General features: G+C 43.3%; 1 protein-coding gene across 1 annotated transcript in view; it reads left to right on the forward strand.

The window, feature by feature from the left end:
• The window catches only part of ATXN1 (ataxin 1), a 277,443-nt gene extending 254,956 nt beyond the window's left edge, over positions 1 to 22,487 (forward strand). Inside the window, exon 7 of the mRNA XM_026660308.2 lies at positions 11,897 to 22,487. Coding sequence (XP_026516093.1) covers positions 11,897 to 12,427 — 531 coding nt within the window. The 3' untranslated portion in view covers positions 12,428 to 22,487. The remainder of the gene's footprint in view (positions 1 to 11,896) is intronic.
• Positions 22,488 to 22,528: the final 41 nt, after the last annotated feature.

The following is a 22,528-nucleotide window of genomic DNA, read 5'->3' on the forward strand; positions in this document are numbered from 1 at the left end:
AAACAACATCATTGTTGAGGAGTAGATTAGAGCTCTGAAATTCTTTTGGTTTTAACAATCCAAGGCCTGTGCTTCCATAACTGCCTGCGTACAAGCGGGTTCCTATATATGATCCGCCACTCAGGTAACTGAGCATGCAAATTAGGTGTTCAGTTGTGTTCCCATTTATGCATTGGGGCTTCTGGTATTATCAGTAATCCATATAAGGAGGTGAGTATATTGTTTTTTATTATATATGTTTTTATATTAACAGTATCACTTTAAGAGACATAAGGAGGATCCACAGAATTGCTTTTCGTTTACAGACTTCAAATCCCCAGTGATATCATTGCAGTGTAGGCTTAGAGCCTCACATCTCTTCTTCGGCTTCATGATCAGAAAAACAGTCCCTGGATCAGAACCGGTTATTATAATTTGTTTATAAATTGTTGCTTAGAATAATGAGATTTCAAAGATAGTAATTTCCCATCTGCAATTTTCATCTTGCTCTCATTTCTCTCCCTCTCCAGCCAGACCACTGGTCTCTGCACCAGCAGAAGAGGTACAAATTAGTAGATAGCATTTATGTTATGTCTTGTTCACAGATATGTCAGTGTAGCCAATGTGTTGTAATGCTGCACACTGAGAAGAGCTCCCTTGCAGAAGGATAGAGTGCCATCATCTGGTAGAAACCATATTCAGTTGCTGGCTATAAAAACAAAACTGCAAGGCACAGTCTCATCCAGTGAAGTGTCAACTTCTCAAGAAGCCTATAAGAATCCGGCTGACGACATTCCAGTTAAAATACTCCACCAGCTGTGTTTCCCACAAGGGATGCTTCCAGAATTCAGAAAGAGTCACGTAGAGATAAGATTAAAATGTGGGTTTAATTTAGGTTTCCTGTAGATTCCAGAACTTGGGTCTCTTCCCAGATCAGCCGTTTCCCAATATAGCAGCAAGTAATTCTCTGATTTGAATTTGCCTGGTTAGGGAGATGTTTCATCTCAGTGTGTCTGAAGTCTCTGATGACCTCATCCACAGTGTAACTTAGGGTATGTCTACACTACGAAATTAGGTCGAATTTATAGAAGCCAGTTTTATAGAAATCGGTTGTATACAGCCGATTGTGTGTGTCCCCACATAAAATGCTCTAAGTGCATTAAGTTGGCGGACCGCGTCCACAGTACCGAGGCTAGCGTCGACTTCCGGAGCGTTGCACTGTGGGTAGCTATCCCACAGTTCCCGCAGTCTCCGCCGCCCATTGGAATTCTGGGTTGAGATCCCAATGCCTGAATGATGCAAAACAGTGTCGCGGGGGGTTCTGGGTACATGTCGTCAGGCACCTCCCCCTCCATCAGAGCAACGGTAGACAATCGATTCGCGCCTTTTTACCTGGGTTACCTGTGCAGACAACATACCACGTCAAGCATGGAGCCCGCTCAGCTCAGCTCACCGTCACCATATGTCCTCTGGGTGCCGGCAGACGTGGTACTGCATTGCTACACAGCAGCAGCTAATTGCCTTTTGGCAGTAGACGGTGCAGTATGACTGGTAGCCTTCATAGGCGATCTGGGGGCTGGCAGACGTGGGGCTGCATTGCACACAGCAGCAGCCCCTTGCCTTTTGGTAGAAGATGGTATATTACGACTGGTATCCATCGTCATCGTACTGCAGTGGCTGTCAATCATGGGCACCTGGGCAGACATGCTCAGTCCTATCGAACTGTCTTGATGATGATGGTAATCAATCGTATTTTCTGCCAAGTGCCCAGTATTTTCTGCCAAGCACCCAGAAGATGCCGAGGGCTATCAGTCATGCTGCACCATCGTCTGCCAGCTTAAGATGTAAAAAATAGATTTGTTCTTTATTCATTTGCTTCCCCCTCCCTCCGTGAAATCAACGGCCTGCTAAACCGAGGGTTTTGAGTTCAATCTTTGGGGGGGGCCATTCTGTGTGACAGTTGTTTGTGTTTCTCCCTGATGCACAGCCACCTTTGTTGATTTTAATTCCCTGTACCTGTACGCCATGTCGTCACTCGCCCCTCCCTCCCTCCGTCCGTCAGATACTAGTTTCGCGCCTTTTTTCAGACCAGACGCCGTAGCTAGCACTGGGATCATGGAGCCCGCTCAGATCACTGTGGCAATTATGAGCACTATGAACACCACGCACATTGTCCTGGAGTATATGCAGAGCCAGGACATGCCAAAGCAAAACCAGGACCAGCCGAGGAGGCGATTGCAGCGCGGCGACGAGAGTGATGAGGAAATTGACATGGACATAGACCTCTCACAAGGCACAGGCCCCAGCAATGTGGAAATCATGGTGTTACTGGGGCAGGTTCATGCTGTGGAACGCCGATTCTGGGCCCGGGAAACAAGCACAGACTGGTGGGACCGCATCGTGCTGCAGGTGTGGGACGATTCCCAGTGGCTGCGAAACTTTCGCATGCTTAAGGGCACTTTCATGGAACTTTGTGACTTGCTTTCCCCTGCCCTGAAGCGCCAGAATACCAGGATGAGAGCAGCCCTCACAGTTGAGAAGCGAGTGCGATAGCCCTGTGGAAGCTTGGAACGCCAGACAGCTACCGGTCAGTCGGGAATCAATTTGGAGTGGGCAAATCTACTGTGGGGGCTGCTGTGATCCAAGTTGCCAGGGCAATGAAAGACCTGGTGATATCAAGGGTAGTGACTCTGGGAAACGTGCAGGCCATAGTGGATGGCTTTGCTGCAGTGGGATTCCCAAACTGTGGCGGGGCCATAGACGGAACCCATATCCCTATCTTGTCACCGGAGCACCAAGCCACCGAGTACATAAACCGCAAGGGGTACTTTTCAATGCTGCTGCAAGCCCTGGTGGATCACAAGGGACGTTTCACCAACATCAACGTGGGATGGCCGGGAAAGGTACATGATGCTCGCGTCTTCAGGCACTCTGGTCTGTTTCGAAAGCGGGAGGAAGGGATTTTCTTCCCAGACCAGAAAATAACCGTTGGGGATGTTGAAATGCCTATCGTGATCCTTGGGGACCCAGCCTACCCCTTAATGCCATGGCTCATGAAGCCGTACACAGGCAGCCTGGACAGTAGTCAGGACCTGTTCAACTACAGGCTGAGCAAGTGCCGAATGGTGGTGGAATGTGCATTTGGACGTTTAAAAGCGCGCTGGCGCAGCTTACTGACTCGCTCAGACCTCAGCGAAAAGAATATCCCCATTGTTATTGCTGCTTGCTGTGCGCTCCACAATATCTGTGAGAGTAAGGGGGAGACATTTATGGCGGGGTGGGAGGTTGAGGCAAATCGCCTGGCTGCTGATTACGCGCAGCCAGACACCAGGGCGGTTAGAAGAGCACAGCAGGGCGTGGTGCACATCAGAGAAGCTTTGAAAACGAGTTTTGTGACTGGCCAGGCTACGGTGTGAAACTTCTGTTTGTTTCTCCTTGATGAACCCTCCGCACCCCACCCCACCTGGTTCACTCTACTTCCCTGTAAACCAACCACCCCACCCTCCCCTCCCCTCTTCGAGCACCACTTGCAGAGGCAATAAAGTCATTGTTACTTCACATTCATGCATTCTTTATTAATTCATCACACAACTAGGGGGATAATTGCCAAGGTAGCCCGAGATGGGTGGGGGAGGAGGGAAGGAAAAGGACACACTGCAGTTTAAAATTTTAACTCTTATTGAAGGCCAGCCTTCTGATGCTCGGGCAATCATCTGGGGTGGAGTGACTGGGTGGCTGGAGGGCCCCCCACCGTGTTCTTGGGCGTCTGGGTGAGGAGGCTATGGAACTTGGGGAGGAGGGCTGTTGGTTACACAGGGGCTGTAGCGGCGGTCTCTGCTCCTGCTGCCTTTCCTGCAGCTCAACCATACGCTGGAGCATATCAGTTTGATGCTCCAGCAGCCGGAGCATCGACTCTTGCCTTCTGTCTGCAAGCTGACGCCACCTATCATCTTCAGCCCGCCACTTGCTCTGTTCATCCCACGATTCAGCCCGCCACCTCTCCTCTCGTTCATACTGTGCTTTTCTGTAGTCTGACATTGACTGCCTCCACGCATTCTGCTGTGCTCTTTCAGCATGGGAGGATATCTGGAGCTCCGTGAACATATCATCCCGAGTCCGCCATTTTCTCCTTCTAATCTTCACTAGCCTCGGTGAAGGAGAAACATTTGCAGCTGGTGGAGGAGAAGGGAGAGGTGGTTAAAAAAGACACATTTTAGAGAACAATGGGTACGCTCTTTCACGTTACATTTTGCTGTTCACATTACACAGCACATGTGCTTTCGTTACAAGGTCGCATTTTTCCTCTTATATTGAGGGCCTGCCGGTTTGGTGTGAGAGATCACTCACGCAGTGCCAGGCAACAGATTTCGGCTTGCAGGCAGCCATGGTAAGCCACAGTCTTTTTTAACCTTCTTAACATGTGGGAATGGTTTCAAACAGTAGCGCCCTCATTTCCCATACCAAGCACCCGTTGGGTTGGCCATTTAAAATGGGTTTGCAATGTAAAAGGAGGGGCTGCGGTTTCCGGGTTAACATGCAGCACAAACCCAACTAACCCCCCTCCCCTCCCACACACCCAATTCTCTGGGATGATCACTTCACCCCTCCCCCCCTCCACCGCGTGGCTAACAGCGGGGAACATTTCTGTTCAGCAGAGCATGAAGGGGCACCTCTGAATGTCCCCTTAATAAAATCGCCCCATTTCAACCAGGTGACGGTGAATGATATCACTCTCCTGAGGATAACAAAGAGCGATAAGGAATGGATGTTGTCTGCATGCCAGCAAACACCGGGACTATACGCTGCCATGCTTTGTTATGCAATGATTCCAGACTACGTGCTACTGGCCTGGCGTGGTAAAGTGTCCTACCATGGCGGACGGGATAAGGCAGCCCTCCCCAGAAACCTTTTGCAAAGGCTTTGGGAGTACATGAAGGAGAGCTTTCTGGAGATGTCCCTGGAGGATTTCCGCTCCATCCCCATACACGTTAACAGACTTTTCCAGTAGCTGTACTCGCCGCGATTGCCAGGGCAAATTAATCATTAATCATTAAACATGCTTGCTTTTAAACCATGTGTAATATTTAAAAAGGTACACTCACCAGAGGTCCCGTGTGCCCTCAGGGTCTGGGAGCACGCCTTGGGTGAGTTCGGGGGTTACTGGTTCCAGGTCCAGGGTGATAAACATATCCTGGCTTTTGGGGAAACCGGTTTCTCCGCTTCCTTGCTGCTGTGAGCTATCTACATTATCTTCATCCTCATCTTCCTCGTACCCCGAACCCACTTCCCTGTGTGTTTCTCCAGTGAAGGAGTCATAGCACACGGTTGGGGTAGTGGTGGCTGCACCCCCTAGCATGGCATGCAGCTCCGCGTAGAAGCGGCATGTTTGCGGCTCTGCCCCGGACCTTCCGTTTGCCTCTCTGGCTTTGTGGTAGGCTTGCCTTAGCTCCTTAATTTTCACGCGGCACTGCTGTGCGTCCCTGTTATGGCCTCTGTCCTTCATGGCCTTGGAGACCTTTTCTAATATTTTGCCATTTCGTTTACTGCTACAGAGTTCAGCTAGCACTGATTCATCTCCCCATATGGCGAGCAGATCCCGTACCTCCCGTTCGGTCCATGATGGAGCTCTTTTGTGATCCTGGGACTCCATCACGGTTACCTGTGCTGATGAGCTCTGCGTGGTCACCTGTGCTCTCCACGCTGGGCAAACAGGAAATGAAATTCAAACGTTCGCGGGGCTTTTCCTGTCTACCTGGTCAGTGCATCTGAGTTCAGAGTGCTGTCCAGAGCGGTCATAATGAAGCACTGTGGGATAGCTCCCGGAGGCCAATAACGTCAAATTCCGTCCACACTACCCCAATTCCGACCCCCTAAGGCCGATTTTATCGCTAATTCCCTCGTCGGAGGTGGAGTAAAGAAACCGGTTTAAAGGGCCCTTTAAGTCGAAAGAAAGGGCTTCGTCGTGTGAACGTGTCCAGGCTTAATTCGATTTAAAGCTGCTAAAGTCAACCTAAACTCGTAGTGTAGACCAGGCCTTAAATATTTAAAGGCATTTTAACCTCATTAGTAGGTACACAACCATTACTGGTAGGAAATATACAATATGAAGAGGATTTAGTTTTGTGTTGAGAGGACAGAAGTTATTCTTGCTACATATATATAGAATAGTAACAGCCCCACATTCTGATATTCCTATATGTAGAATATATATTAGCTCCCAGAATACATTGGGGGAGTATATTTAAATAGGAGCTAATTATAATAAAGTATTATGACTGTAATATTTTTTTACAATTAGCTCTCATTTATATGTATATGCCCTCCAGTGTATTCTGGGGGCCTAATTATGATATTAATATAATTTAAAATATAGAGTATTAATATAATCTAAAAATAATGTTGTTATAATCAGCTGCCATTTAAATATACTCCTCCCGCTGACTTCTGGGAGCTAATTAGAGTAATGGTGAATTCACATCTTCAGAGTCTGTACAAAAATTAACTAATCCTCGCACAATATCTGTGGAGTAGGTAATAAAGTATTTTTATCCTCACTTCGTAGATTTGGAAACCTGGAAAAAAAGATTAAGTAACTTACCTAGAGCCACACAGGAATGCAGTGGAAGAGCTGTCCTTAGAAATCCAGCATCTGTGGTTCCCAATATCATGCTCAATCTGCCTGACCACACTATTCTATTCCGATTACATCATTTCCTATATTTATTTTTATTGAACCAAGCCTGGAGATCCTTCCTTACTTTGTTTTGTGCAGTCCTTGTCATGCTGGAGTCAAATGGGAGTTTTGCCTGAAAAGAGACCTAAAGATTTGGAACATCATTTATAATTCTTAATGTTACTCTGTTAACAGCTCACACATCATCATAGCCTGTCTTTTTCCATGCTGCAAGGAGCAGCCTTAGAAGGAAACAGAAGGTGTACAGTAGTTCACCTGTACTTACACTAGATCAATACACACTGTGGAAGCAAAATAACTCTTCTAAAGTGCTGGCTTTTTAAAAAAAGGTTTTGGTTACTGATTATTGTTATGGAACAATGTGCTGCAATGTTGTCTCCTGAGGAAACTAAAGTACAGTTCAAAAGAAGAAAATGATGAACACATTCTTCACCATCTCTGGTTTTTAGTAGAATCATAGAAATTCAAGATGGAAAAGCCCTATTAGGTCATCTAGTCCATCCCTGCACCAGCATAGCATTGTTCCCTTAAGTATATTTTAAGTGCTGCATCCAGTCTAGCTTTCCATCTATTTCTGCACACACAAATTGGTCACTATTTCTGTTGCTTTGCTCTCCACTTTCAATTAGCCTTGGCACATGGCAACAGAAATAAGAGGGAATTTAACTGTTTTCTGCTACAGATGGAGCGTGCTCTCTGTCATATGCTCCTGTGATCTGTACTTCATTGTTCTCTGGTCAGAGGGGCAGTAATTGTATATCCCTGTGAACGATAGGGAGGCTGTATTGTATGTTTAAATTTGTTACTCTGTTCTCTTAGCTTCTGAAAGGGCAGCACTCAAGGCCCTGTGTGGCACTGGCAAACAGAAATTGCTTTCCTTGTGAATCATTGTTTAATTCCCCAGTGCTAGTCAGGTTTGGGATCACAGATTTGTGAAGAGCTCGATCTGTGATCCCTCCAGTGCTAGGGTTGATTCTCTCTCCAGGATGCCACTCTTCTGACCCGGTCTGGAGAGCCCAGTGGCACTAAAATTCCAGAAGTCACTGGGTAAGAAAGGTGTTGTAGGGCCCACATGTTAGAAAGGTTGGAGCAAAAACCACCATACCCATTGCGGATAATAAGGGCCCAGTAGAAGGAGGGCCTGTGTATCCTATGTCCACAGCAGACAACCATTACAGATTTGTAATCCACATACAAACCAATGAAACTGAGGGACGGATACTCTGTCTGTGCAGGATTTTGCCACATGATGGGCAGAAAACTCCCTGACTTTCAGCCTCCAGACTTTTTTCCTAGTTGTTCTATCCTGGGGGGGTGGGAGGGAGGGTCCCCTTCTTGGTCAGGCAGGGAATTTAATGTTCCAGAAACATTCATGTCTTGGGCCTGCACCCATCTTGGGAGACTCACAACGGGCAGAGGTAGGGTGTGTGTGTGTGTGTGTGTGTCTGTGTGTGTCTGTGTGTACCCAATGCTTTCGCAGTGCAAGCTAGACCCCTTTCTCCCATGGCAGCACAGTTCCCTCTAAGAGTGGTGCTGCCATGCTCTTCTCACAGGCTGCTGCCTTCAATATCCTGCCTCCTCCTCAGGGGGAGAGGAGTGACAGTGCAGGGGGGGAATCCAAGTAAGGCTAACTCAGCTTGATCAGCTTCCTCAGCTCACTCCCATTTACTGTCCTCCACACCAGCTCTGCACTGACACCCTTCCTCAGCACTGAGAATGTGAAGAGGCACCACTCCCCTCGGCACAGCCCCAGCACTGGGCTGGCGGAGAGCAGAGGGCCTTGCACTGCCTCTCTGGAACTGGGTGAATTACACCCTTTTATGGGATGCTGAGCTCCCCAAGCCCCTATGGACTTTAATGAAAGATGAGGGTGCTCAGTCCTTCACAGGATTGGGCTCTCATACAGCAGCATAAGCAGAGAATGATGGTATGACATATATATTATCTTAAAGCATTTGTGCCTTTATTTTCCATGTTCCACGTTTGTAGCTGGACTGATCTTTGGGACCATTAAAAGTGGCCAAAGTAGCTCAATCAGGCTTTAATACACAAAGGAGGAAGAAACTTGGCCAGAAAGTAGACATTCAGTCCACAAATTAACCAACTGCACCCCTTGTACTAGGTAGTTTCTACTTTGTTTGTTAAAGGAACTATAGCAATGAGCCGCAAACCTAAAGCTCTTCCATGTCTGCATTGCTGTGTAAAATCCACTGCAGTCTGAGTGATGCGGGTGACATTTCATCTAAACTGGTGTTCTCAGCGTGTATCACAGGCATTCCAGTGCCAGGGCGTGTTTCCTGAACAACGGAAATTGCTTCCACTAAAAAATGAGTCAGACTGTGAATTAAAACGATTGCATGATTTAGATGAAACATTCAAAGATATTCTTTGACTCTCTTGAAAAGTTTTGACTGTTTTCATAAATGATTTTTACAACACTGGGATATAAAGAATCTCAGCAGCACCTTCAGATGTGCTTCAAGAGGGACGTACATTTTATTTTCTTGCTTTATTGTTTAAATGCTAGAAACATGGAGACATGATTTTAAAACAGTCTCGCTTCTCTCCTAAGAAAATACAGCAAGGCCGGGTGACTCAGATGGAGTCACCTTTTTAAAAAAAAACCTTATGCACAAGCAAAAAATGCAGGACATGTTCACTCAAGCCCCACTTTGGGGAGGGACTAAAGTTTCATTGCTTATGAAAATGGGCTATCTTTTTAACCCAGTTTTTTTTTTTTTTTTTTTTTTTACTGGCAGTTGTCTAAAACAGAGGCAGTTCCTAGTTTTCTTCTTTCTTTCTAAAATGTGTCCCATCTGTAACAAAGAGCTATATCCTGTTTGTTTGAATATCATTACTGAACCACAGAAATACCTCAGTGGTTAGCATCCTGCCATCTTTGTTATTTAAGATCAACACCTGCAATTTTGGAGGGCGGTTTTAATGAATTACATGTTAAGTACATGCTTACATATTAAACCCTGTAGAAAGTAGTTAGACATGTAATGCAAGCATTGCTTACATCCAGCTGAAGATGGGAGTCAGTGAGCAGATACACATTTCACTGAACAAGAAATACCCCTTTGGGGAGAGTACATGGGGCATGTTTGAGAGAAAATGAAAGAAGACCAATAGAAATAGAAGAGAAGAAGGAAAGATATAGAGACGAGGTAGTAAAATCAAAGAGAACTAATAGACTAGTAGATTCAAAGTCAGCCGGTTGATCCACATCTAGATATGCACTGTACAGCCAGCAGCTTCCATTCAGGTCATCACAAGCTACTGGTCCCTCAGCACTGTTGAAAACCAAGCCACTTATTTAGTTCCTTGTATATAACCTTGAAAATCTTGGCTCTGGAATACTTTCTATATTATGAAGTAGCAATGGTTGGTATATACCATCTATAATTCATTGATTGATACAGTTTAAGGCCAGAAGGGACCATTATGATTATCTAGTCTGACCTCCTGCATAACACCTTTGGTGTAACTGGCACCATCTTTCTCCTATCCAGTCATCTCTTTCCTCAGTCTTGGATTTCCTATTGGAATTGAAATATCCAGGCCTTTCTGTGAGTTCCCAGCAAGGTTCGCCTAGCGGCAATAACAGCTTTCCATGTGCCAGTAGGTTTCTTAGTATTTGCTCATCTGACTGCAATGAAATTCCAGAAGGACTTATCTATCTTTTTCTGCAAATTAGAGCCCCTACACTGCTTTGGGATCTCAACCCGTTTCTTAACCATCTCATGAAACAACCTCTTGAGCCATTAGCTATGTGCTTGCTGCTGTATCTGTCTATGAAGACTGCCTTCTTGGTGACCATCATTTCTTCTTGAAGGGTTAGGGAGATACGGGCTCTAATGGCAGATTCTCCCTTGTTCCCCAAGGAGAAGGTATTTTTATGACCTCATCCAAAGTTCTTACCTAAGGTTTCCTCTCAATTTCATATCAACCAAACTAGTCACCTTCCATTTTTTCCCTAAACCACATCAGTTTGCTAGATATTAAGCAAGTGTTAGCCTTTTTCTTGGACAGGACTAGGCCATTCAGGAAGACCCCAAGCCTCTTTTTGTTTCTGTTGCAGATAGCATTAAGGGAATGCCTATCAACACTCAAAGACTTTCTAAACAGATTATTGCCTGCTGTGGCTTTGCTGAGGTTACACCTCCCCTAAAAGTGACTGCATGCTCTACTAGACCCGTCTATATCAGTAGCTCTACTCAAAGATGTTCCAGTTGCTTAAATCTGCAGGGCTCCAACCTGGCCCTCGGTGCACACATTTTCCAACCATTGTGCCCTAATTCACACTGCAAGATCAGATGTGGTATTAGGCAATGCAGTTCTTTCTTCAGTGATGGACCCTTTCCAAAACTCCCACCTCCTTAAAGGGTTACTGCTCGGGAGTCACCTAAAGTGGAGCACCCACAGGGACACTTACTCAAAGAAGTTACTCACCTTGTGCAGTAACTGGAGTTCTTTCAGAGGTGTGTCCTGATGGGTGCTGTACTACTTGTCCTCCACCCTCTGCTTCGGAGCTGCCTCTGTGGCTTTACAGTAGAGAAGGAACTGAGGGCAGCTCACCCACACAGCCCTGTAATAGCCTCGGTACTGGGCATGAGGATGTGTAGGGCACATGAACTGGCAGAACAGGCATTGCTACCAGAATGCTTCGATCAAAGGTGCAGGGGCGCATGCACACCTAAAGTGGAGCACCCACAGGGACACACATCTTGAACTCCAGTTAGTGCACAAGGTGAGTAACCTCATCTTCTAAGGATTAAGGTAAATGTGAATGGCAGGCTATACAAAATAAATGCACAGTGAATAAAAGATTAATAAATGGTATCCGAACTGTTTATGCCCAAGCTTCATTGCATGTTGTTGAGCAGATGATAAAGATAAGGCTCAAACACTGTTGTGGTTTTGTGCTGTAGATTGGCCAGTCTCAGAGGAATTGTTTGTCCTTGTTAAAAGGGCATTAACATTAAGTTTAATGTCCAGTGTAGTGACATTACAGACTGACACGGCTGCTACTCTGAAACCTGTCATTATGGATACTGAATAAACTTTTACAGTGCACATATTTATCAGTCTCTCCAGCTAAAACTAAAGAGTTGACCTTAACTGTATGTGTACTGAGCACATGCTATAGTGGAGCAATGTTTTCATATTCATGTTCTCTCTCTCTCTCTCTCTCTCTCTCGTTTTCTTCTCTTTCTACAGGTCAGCGTTGAAGTCTTGGTCGAATACCCTTTTTTTGTATTTGGACAAGGCTGGTCGTCCTGCTGCCCTGAGAGAACCAGCCACCTCTTTGATTTGCCATGTTCCAAACTCTCAGTTGGGGATGTCTGCATATCGCTTACTCTCAAGAATCTGAAGAATGGCTCTATTAAAAAGGGCCAGCCCATGGATTCAGCTAGTATCTTGCTGAAGCACTCAAAGAATGACAGTCTAGCTGGAAGTAGACACAGGTATGTGGAGCAGGAAAATGGTATTAATCAGGGAAGTGCACAGATGTTATCTGAGAATGGTGAACTGAAGTTTCTGGACAAAATAGGATTGCCTGCAGCACCTTTGCTCACCAAAACAGAACCCAGCAAGCCCACGGCGACGAGGAAGAGGAGGTGGTCGGCCCCTGAAACACGGAAACTAGAGAAATCAGAAGAGGAACCACCTTTGACTCTTCCCAAGCCTTCTTTTATTCCTCAGGAGGTTAAAATTTGCATTGAAGGTCGATCTAATGTAGGCAAGTAAAGGCTGTTTGGGGAAAGGAAATTAGGCTATCCCTTGTCATTTTTATCCAGATTACTGTACTGTAGACTAAATAACCCAGTATTTACATGTTATCATCTTATTTTAGGTTTATGTTATAACCTTGTTGTTATAGTTGCAGCTGGTATTATGCAGGAGACAGGTGCATATGTTTTTCCACAAGTGTTTTGTCAGTGACTAGATTTATTGAGAGCTACAGAAGGGGCAGTATCTGCTTCACGCACCCTTAGTGGAAATGAATGTGTTGTCATGGCTCCTGTTTTCTGTCACCTAGTGTAGAGCAGACTCCAGCTGTTCTTTTTTCTGTGAGGTGACGAGATGGGAACTGTAGCAGAGATAAACTGCACTGCATGCACTGTGTGTGTTTCAGTCCCAAGGAGGGATTGCAGCTCCCTGGCTGGGTCGTTAGGAGGTTCTCTCGCGCCAAGAGCACACTAAGAACCCAACACACACACATTATTAAAAAAGGATCAGACAGTCTTTGACACATTTCACAATCAAACCAACTCTTAGTCAAGGCTCTACAGTATATATATTTTCCCCCATGGGGTCCGACTGCACTGAATTTTATTCATAAAGTGACTGCCACGCAAATGTTTCTTTTCGGCTTGCTAGTGCAGTTCCATTGCCAGAGTGTAACATTCAGTAAGGTTCTATGCTTGCATTGTTACACTGCTAGTTTTTCTTAATGACATAGCCAGGGTGAGGGAAGCCTAAAGTTCGTTGGGTCCCCTAGCTAAGGGGAAACTTCTGGTTCTGTGCAGTGTTAGATAAATTGATCAGGTTATGCCATTGACATTTGCTTCCACAAGGTAGACACGTACTGCCCCTTTGAGAGCGCAGACATAAATTGTTTGCATTTAGGTTGCAAATCTTTGTCTTTAACTCTAGTACTGTTTTTAGTTCATGACGATGGACAACTGGTGCCACTTTTTTCAAAATTCAGTGTGACACAAGGAATCGGACGTTGAAGATGAACATAGAATGTCTTTAAGCACTTAAAATGCTGTTCACGCTTTCTTGTCGAGCATCCTGGTCTAACACTCAATAAGTACTGTATCTCACTTTAATCTGTTTGAGGGGGAAAAAAAGAATCTATTCAACACTGTTAACTACATATGACTATGTAGAGTTTTCTCACAAGCAAGATGTTGGAAATTTTAATGTGGTTTCAAAGGGATGAATGTGAATTATTGAACTAGTATGTGACAGTCATTGTCCACAAAGGACTACTTAATAGGAGGCACTTTTAAAACTTTAATGCTTGAGAAAGAGTTAAAGGCATATGCGAGCTGACAGATAATAAAAGAATAAGAGAGAGGAAAAAAGAAAGAGGAAAAAAATCATTATTGTCCAGTGTTTTTGAAAAAGATGGACTTTAAAGAATCTTGCAATTTGCACATCTTGAGTTTATCATTTGTGTGGTATTCCTGCAGTTTTTACCTAATAATGTTGTGGGGAAGGGAGGGGGACTGAGAGAGCATAAACAAATGTAGCAATTATTTACTAACCTGCCTAAGCTCTAGGCCATTTTATAGAGTTATGTTCCTTTTAAAGTTCATTTTTGGTCTTTCTGCCATATCTGTCGCACAGAACCAGGTCCTAGCAGGACAACTCGGAGAATTTTTCTTCAGATACATTGAGAGAGTTTTCCAGAAAAGACATCTCTATACATAAGCAGGATTTTATAAAAAAAACCCAACTGTTATTATTTTATTATTATTATTATTTGTTGTTTTAATGACATTTTCCAGTTGAAATACAATCTTGATTTCAGAGTTTGGTACAAAACAGTAAGAGGGAATGGTGATTTCAGACAGTTAAGTCTTTTTTGTTCCCAGTAATCTGAAACAAAGGTAGGGCCGGATCCTTAGAGGTGCTGTGCACCTTTGGTTCCTGTCAACGGGAGGTGCAAGTACTAAGCACTTCAGGTGTGATCTGAAGCCCATTGCATTCAATCCCATTGGTTTCAGTGGGCTTTGGATTAGGCCCTCCATGATCAACCCTTTATATTACTATTACTTTTGTTTTGTAATTGAGTTTGCATCCTTCAAATACTTTTGAAGAAGCTGTACTAATAGGGAGAAGTAGGCTATAAAAGTTCTTGATTAGAAATACAGTATCTAAAATGAACAAATTCCTTAAAAATCTCATTTTTCCTGCTCCTAAAATACAGTATTTCCAGCTCCTTTATTTACAAAAAATCTGAAAACCCCACAGCTTTTTGGTTCTTTTATTCATTACTTGAAATTTAGCTCACACCAGAACTAATTGTTTTTATACCATTTTCTGCGGTGCACCAAAAAGATTTAAATAAGTTTAAAATAGCTTGAAACTTTTCTTGAATTTCATTAACCTCTCAGCAGGCTACCAAACAGCTGAGCAGGTTCATTCTCACGGTCACACTGCTTATCTAGTGCTGTACTTTTTTTTAACGTTTCTGCTCAGAGAACTTGCTTAATCTTCCATATACTCCGCTCAGGGCACTTGCAATTTATTGTTGTTTTGTTTGTTTTGTTTTTTGTTATGTTTTAACCTTTGATGGTAAGAGGAATAGAAAGATGTGGGCAGAATTAGATTTTAGTTCACGTTAGTACCACTATATTCATAATACACATACTCAGAAAATCTGAAATAAAACCACACACACACATCTTTTTGGCTAATAAAGAAGCAGGGACTCTTAAACTGACTGGATCTATTCTACTAACACTAACAATAAACAAATAAAAAAAGTTTGGAGCAATAGGAATGTATTAGTTCTGTGCTTGTATTTCAGATTTAGGAATTCTGAAATAATTGGTTCCTTCCAAGCAATTGTCCCTTTTTGTGCTTTTGCTTTTTTAGGATGTGCAATACTTTATGTGCCAACGTAGACCCACCCACGTGGTGATAGCTAGATCTCACACCCTCTTCCACTTTCACCTTTTTGTTTTCTTTCACTGTTTTCTCTACCCTCCTCCTCCCAAAATAAAAGTGTTTAGGGCCTTATACCTCCCTTGATTGGGGGCACAGAATCTGTATGTAGTTAACAGGTGTGGCACACATGGATCGATGGCCCTGGATGGTCCATATTCTTTCAAATGTAAGTCCCTGGCCTCCGCAATATAAAGAAGATCCAGAAAAAGGCTTAGTGGATGTTCCCTCCCACAAAAAAAGATTTTTAAAGGGGGGGATAAGAATTTTGTGAATGTGAGGGACCTGTAAATCGCAAACAGTTCAGTCATGAGTAAATAACATCGTCTCTTACATGAGTGAAAGCAGCCTTCTACAGCATTATCAGTGTCATTTTCTTTTCAATCTATGCCTGTAACTGTTACTTTATATATATAATATACCTATACTTTACATGCACGTGTATATGAATGTTACTATCTGCTTGATGTACAATGTGGGTGAAATTCACCCCTGTGCAAAAAGCCAATACACCACTTATGTCACTAACGGGTGCATTAACTTGGTATTGGCTCTCTGTACAGGAGTAAATTTCACCCCTAAATGGACAGAAAGAGGTGACTACTTTCAGTTGGCTGAATCTGGAGTTTGGCTCCAGTTGCAATGAACTAGCAGGCCCATGACCCCTCATTCACGTGAGTAAATCCTTAATCCAATGGGGTGAGTTGCCCCATTGATAGCTCAAAGGAGTAAGGGGATGTCTGCTCTCCAGCAGCATAGTTACAACTCTGCCACACTGTAGTGTACACACTTCCTACCTAGATGGAAGGGGGGTTTCCGTCAGTAGTGACTCCACTTCTCTGTCAGTGGAAGAATTCTAGCCACATCTACGCTGGGGATTAGGTCGACCTAACTGTGGTACTCAGGGTATGACATTTTTCACAGCCCTGAGCAACATTGCTAGGTCGATCTAGTGTTGAAGTGTAGATGTGGCTAGAATTCTTGTGGCTTGAGGTGCACAGTGAAAATAACAATCACAGGCATAGAAATATTTAGGTGAGTTCAGTGTAAAAGGATGAGTCATGTGCCTCTGTACAGTGTCCACTTTGCAATATTAACTGACAAGTCTTTTTTTTTTTTTTTTTTTTTGTACCAGACCTGTTTAGTTTACAATGAAATGCATACAATCACCAAGAAATTTAGTCAGGGCAAAAGAAAAAAATAAACAAGAACCTCTTTATAGGGATTTCTAAAAAACCAATATATCTCTCTATCTCTCTATATATAATGACTGTTCCTTATAGTGTTTAACTTAGGCATCGTTTCAGTTTGTCTGGGCCACATCATGGGGAATTTGGAGTTTGATGTCACTTACCTCAAGTCCTTTAGTTGAAACCCAAATTGGATTTTTGTTTGAACTATTTAATGATTTTGTACATTGTTGTTGTGGGGTTTGGGGGGGATTTTTTTTTTAATGTATGTTTGGGTGGGGGGGGGTTCTGTTTTTTTAACCCTGTCGTCACTTCGTTAAACCGTTGTTCTGTCATTTTCTCAGCACCAGGAAGTGACATCACTGCTCTTGTTTCCCTAAAGCAAGGAACATTTAGAAACCTTTCACACCTCTTACTCAGGGATGGGGCTGGCGTATGTGTGGTACACTGATGTGACCAGAAGCAGCACTTTTACTGCTCTGGAGTAGGGATGTACAATTTCAAGGACAAGTTTGGATTTCCTGCATCTCGTGGATTAACTTTGTAGATATCACATAAATTGCAATACAAAGCAGCAGATTCAACGTGAACCGTAGCTGTTGGTTACCATGAGACTCTCTTGTTGCATAGAGATTAATTTTACCTAAGTATGTTGCCAATATTAAAGAAAACAATGAAATTCTGTTAATGCATGTGACTACTAAAATGAAAAAAAAATGTTTCAGGGAGAACGAATCTTAACTATTTAAAAAACACTAATAGTGTTATTTCACTAGGGTTCTTAGTATGTAATGCCATGGGCAGGAGGCCACAGTTCTGCAAACACTTATGCATGTGCTTAACTTTAAGTATCCGATTAGGCCTATGGAAGGCAGGGGGACTATACATGTTAATGTTAACTACATGGATAAGTGTTTACAGAAATTAGTGGCTCGATCATTTAGAGCCAGATTGTGATCTTAGTTACAACAGCTATACGTTTGGAGTAACTATTGACATCAGTGGAGTTAGTCCAGACTTGCACGGGTGTAACTGAGATGAGAATCTGACCTGTTGTCACTTCTATTATGACGCATACCCAAAAATGGGAAAGTGCAACCTGCACTCTTCTAAAATAATTTCCACTTCTTCCTTTCCCGTGACTGCGGACAGCACCAGACAACAGCAGAGTCCAATCTGTGGACTTACCCAGTATTGATGTGAAAAGCAATGGAATTTTAGCAGAGTGTGGTCAGTGCTTTTCTTTTCATGGCTTTTTTTTCCCAATCCCCAAAATCCTGAAATAAAAAAAGAGTCCACCCACAAACATAGAGGTGTATGTGTGCGTATACATGTGCATGCGCGCGCACACACACACACACACACACACACACACATAAAAGCAAATGATTATGTTCAGTTGATTTTGTATCCTTTTCAAGGACAGTGTTGTGTTTTCTGTTGATAAGGAAATTCCAAACAAGTTGCACACCTCTACTCCAGAGTTAATTTCTTTTACATAGACGACCTCGCTTCAGATGTGTTACCTTACTGATAGGATCTTTTCTTGTAGCACTATACCTTGTGGGAATATTTTTTTGATGTAAACCTAATTTGAGAAGCTTACAAAAAAAAAAACTTTTTGGAAGCACTCACATTGAGGAGTACAGGTAATGTTTTAAAAAATTGCACAAAAGAAAAATGAATGTTGGAATGATTCATTCAGTGTTTGAAAAAGAGATGGATCTGTTGAAACAGTGTGTTTCATACCTTGTTTGTAAAAAAAAAAAAAAAAGAAATTTTTTTTAAAGTACAAAAGCAGAGAAAGGTTGAAAGTTACATGTTTTTTGTATATAGAAACTGTCACATTTAGATGATCTGATTTGTATTGGCTCTGGACAGGAAGAATTATATACTTAAAAGGCTCTTAAAGAACAACTATACTCAATTTTCTGTTCATATCACATAAATCCCAATGCAGGGGAAGGGGGGAATGCTTCACACTGTTTGTTCCTGCGCTGAAAATATATCTTAAAGCACCCTGCATAGTTTAGATTCTGAAGCCATTGTAACTTCTTTACTCCCTCTGGGATGCTGTTCTACATTTTCAGCACTTCCTGTTCCAATCAACCCAAAGACTATAACTTGAACAAGAAGTGTTTATAACAAGGGATCCTCGCTTACCAGTAAATAAGAGTAATATCCAACGAGACATGGCCTTTTGTGTACACACACCCTCCCACCTCATTAAAACAGGGGGTAAAGACATGAATTTCAGTTTTTCCAGATGTGCTCTGAGCTTGGACAGGTTCTTTCTCATTTGATTTAGAGATTCATGTTATTCACAGGCCAAAATGAAAGAATCCTTGAGCCATTTCCAAGGAAAGGGCCCTTTCCTTGGCCAAAGGTCAAGTTGGACAGCTGGGAGCCTACGCACCGCCGGGATAAACAGTTAACTTTCAGAACCCTTCTCTCCCTCCCCTGACAGCTTGTAACGCAAGCTTCAGTTCTGATACCTAATGGTCACATGGGGGGGGGGAAATAATTACGTTAAAATGACTCCTTGACACCCAAAAGAATGGCCCCAAATGTATTAGAATGAAGTGCATTCAGCCAATAGGTAGTTATACAATAACAGTCTCTAAGATTGCTATAGTTTTACTCGTCGTTATCTGAAAGGACTCAAGTCTTCCACTGAGAATTAATTGGAGGCTTCATCCAAGTTTGGCTTTTTTGTTGTTCATTCGTTTGTTTCTATTCAGAGTGGTCAAAGCTCCTGCGCCCTTTCCCTTGACCATGCTGCAGGCATGCATTGGAAGTGTTGTTTGCATTAATCCTTACTCTTTGAAGCTGTACTACTGGGTTGTGTGAAAACAGCAGCAGCCAGCTAGATCTGGCCCCTGATGTTTGCTTTAAAAATAAAGAGCCTGATGATTCTAGCTTTAGAGAGAGACACACACACACTCTCTCTCTCTCTCTCTCTCTCCAGTTGAAGTCAGTAGTTGCTGGATCTCTGTAACTGTGGCTGCAAGTGGTTGAATTCATGTCTTCTGTCTGGCCCTTTGGCTACTTAGCAAAGTTACTAATCTTATTAAGGCGGCAGGTATAACTTTTCGCAGACAGTCAGCTAATGTGGCAACTCACTAATGTATGTATTTCTGTCTTTGGCTTTTTTAAAATATTAACTTTTTGTGAACACTGTTCTCTCTGCAGTGTTTAAAAAGGGGAATTTCCAAACTTTTCCATTCAAATTAGCTACTGAAAATAATTTTGTAGTAGCAGTGTCACAGTCTTTGAGAGCCAGCAGGCTTGGACTGGCCAACTAGCCATGGCACTTGAGGAAAGTCCTCGTGTGGGTAAGTCTAGTGATTCTACAATAATAGTCTCCAAGGTTTTCATTGCTTGGTATTTCTGAAGAGGGTTGTTGCAAATCACACTTCCAGTGTTGCGCCTAATGTAGGCTCAGAAAAAGGGATAATGCAGCTTTGTGTTGAGGAGAAATCAAGCTGACATGGCCAGTACAAAGGAGAAATAGGGAGGGAATAATGTTTTGCACCTTAATGAAAAGAGGAGAAAATTTTAAGTGCATACAGACATAGTTAAGAGCTTTTATTGTGACAGGAGAACTTTTTTCCATATGCGTGCATACTCTCTGTAATTCCAGTGTAAAATATTGTACTTGCACTAGCTTTTTTAAAACAAATATTAAAAAAATGGAAGAATTCATATTCTATTTTCTAATGGTGGTGTGTCTATTTGTAGGATACACTCGCGTCTGTTTATTGAATTTTATGGTCCCTTTCTTTGATGGTGCTTGCAGGTTTTCTAGGTAGAAATTATTTCATTATTATAATAAAACAATGTTTGATTCAAAATTTGAACAAAATTGTTTTAAAGAAACTGTCTGTATACCAGTACAAGTTTATTGTTTCAGTATACTCGTACTAATAAAATAACAGTGCCAATTGCAAATGTGTGTCTGTCTTTATGCGTTAAGAAAGAATGAGAGACAATTTTCCTATGAAAGAATAATTTGTCCATTTAATTTGTCCCCCTTCAGATTTAGCTTCAGCCACAAGTTTTTATGGAGTTTGTTTTTATCACTATACATAGAAGTTTGCACATTCCCACATTCAGCATATAATCCTATCCAGTCCGCCAGAGTGAAGCCGTTTATTTCATAACAGACCAGCCAGGGTGCACAATATGATCACTTTATATGAGCAAGTTCATCATGGCAGACACATTCTGTGCACCGGTTTTTGGCTACAAATGAGGAAAGAAGATACCCATTCTTAATCATCTCCGCTGTGGCGCATGCAGAGTTATGGAAATGGTTAAAACTCACTCTTTTTTAAAGACTTCATGTGTGGTCTTCAAAATTATCACAAACTTTATTTGTCACATAGGAGCTTTGGGCTATTTATTACATATGTTTGGAAATGTTATCCATGTCAGCGGTGTAATAGCTGATGCTGTGAAGTCACATCCAGAGGACAGGCCTAAATGTCTAAATGAATAAAAAAGAACTAAGTCTAAGGCAGATGGGGGGGACGAGGGGACCCTTATTATTAGTGGGCAAGACTGATTGCATTTAGGGCACTTCCAGCATAGAAGTCATGCAGCAGGTGGCAGTACCGCAAGCTTATTCAAAATTCTTAACCAACCAACCCCCAAAGAAAACACATTGCTTCTAGACAGAGAAAACAAGTGCCTTGCTGCAGGTGGGCTTTAGCGGTGCAGTCACACTGCCACACCTAGGCCTTGTGATTTTCCCACTCTAATCCAAAAAGCCATATCCTGCAGTGTCTCTGAGGTCAGCTGCAAAATTCCCATTGACTCCAACAGCAGAGGATTTGGCCTAAATGCCCATCAAAGTTTGGCAAGAGAAGCCTGATTTAGCTCTCATTTACACTGGTGAAAATTAGGAGAGACTCCGTTGAAGTCAATGGGTTTATACCGATGTGAAACTGGTGCGTGAGAGAATTAGGCCTAGCAGGAGTTTCAGAGCACAAACGCCCATGGATTAAAACATTAATCATGGATCCAGTGATGGTGTCATACTGTGTCTTGGAAGACTTGCAAAAGCGCTCACCTTTCACCATCCTCAGCAAACTTCCCGAAAGCCCTCCTAACTTGTGCTTCCTGGAACGATCCCTGCACACACCACCTGACAGCAGCAAGGGCAAAATCCAACACTTACCCACTCAGGGCAATGGGGGAAGGCACAGAAGTGTGCCAGTCACATGGTGCTTTCCAGAGCCCCCCTGAGGATGCTGAGCAAGCTGAGGTAGTGGGCTGAGGACAGTGTGTACCTCTTCTTACCACAAACCATCCCCACCCCTGGTCCCAGCACATTCACTGACCACACACAGCACTACCTGTCAGAACACAATCCCTTGGTGCTGTGGTGTAGGCACCACTCCTACAGTAGTGCTCCTCGTCCTCCCCTGCTGTCACACGAGGGACAGAGGTGCCTATGCCTTGTGCAGGCTTTGGCTTTAAATGTGTATTATCGTACCCGAACCTGTTAATCAGATTTGTTTTAACTAGCTTCATTTTTTAAAGCAATGTGGCACGTTAGCTACATCTTGATGGAGCCAGTGGGAAATTCTAACTTTCCTCTTATGCACTGATGTCATTGGTGTTGCAAGGGTGTGGAAAGCAAGTCAGAATTTGGCCCCGTGTCATGGGTAGCCGCTGCTTAAGACACTTGCAATGTAGCGGGGGGGCTCTTTTGGCAGCTGACCCGATAGCAGTTCATGAAGTGCAGCACAATGCTAAGCCCCTGGGAAGGACACTAAGAACTGGAGAACCCTGTAAAATGATCAGATGCGGTAGCTCAAGTTAATTGCTTCGGGGCCTAATACTGCCAGGTGTAGCACACCCTCAACTTCCAATGACTTCAACAAGAGTTTGGCCTCTAAGGGCAGGTCTACATTTACTTCCTGGTCCGGCTGTAAGCAATCGATCTTCTGGGATCGATCCCGGAAGTGCT

Source organism: Terrapene carolina, unplaced genomic scaffold (assembly GCF_002925995.2).
Source record: "Terrapene carolina triunguis isolate 2854851 unplaced genomic scaffold, T_m_triunguis-2.0 Scaffold58, whole genome shotgun sequence".
Classification (NCBI taxonomy): domain Eukaryota; kingdom Metazoa; phylum Chordata; order Testudines; family Emydidae; genus Terrapene; species Terrapene triunguis.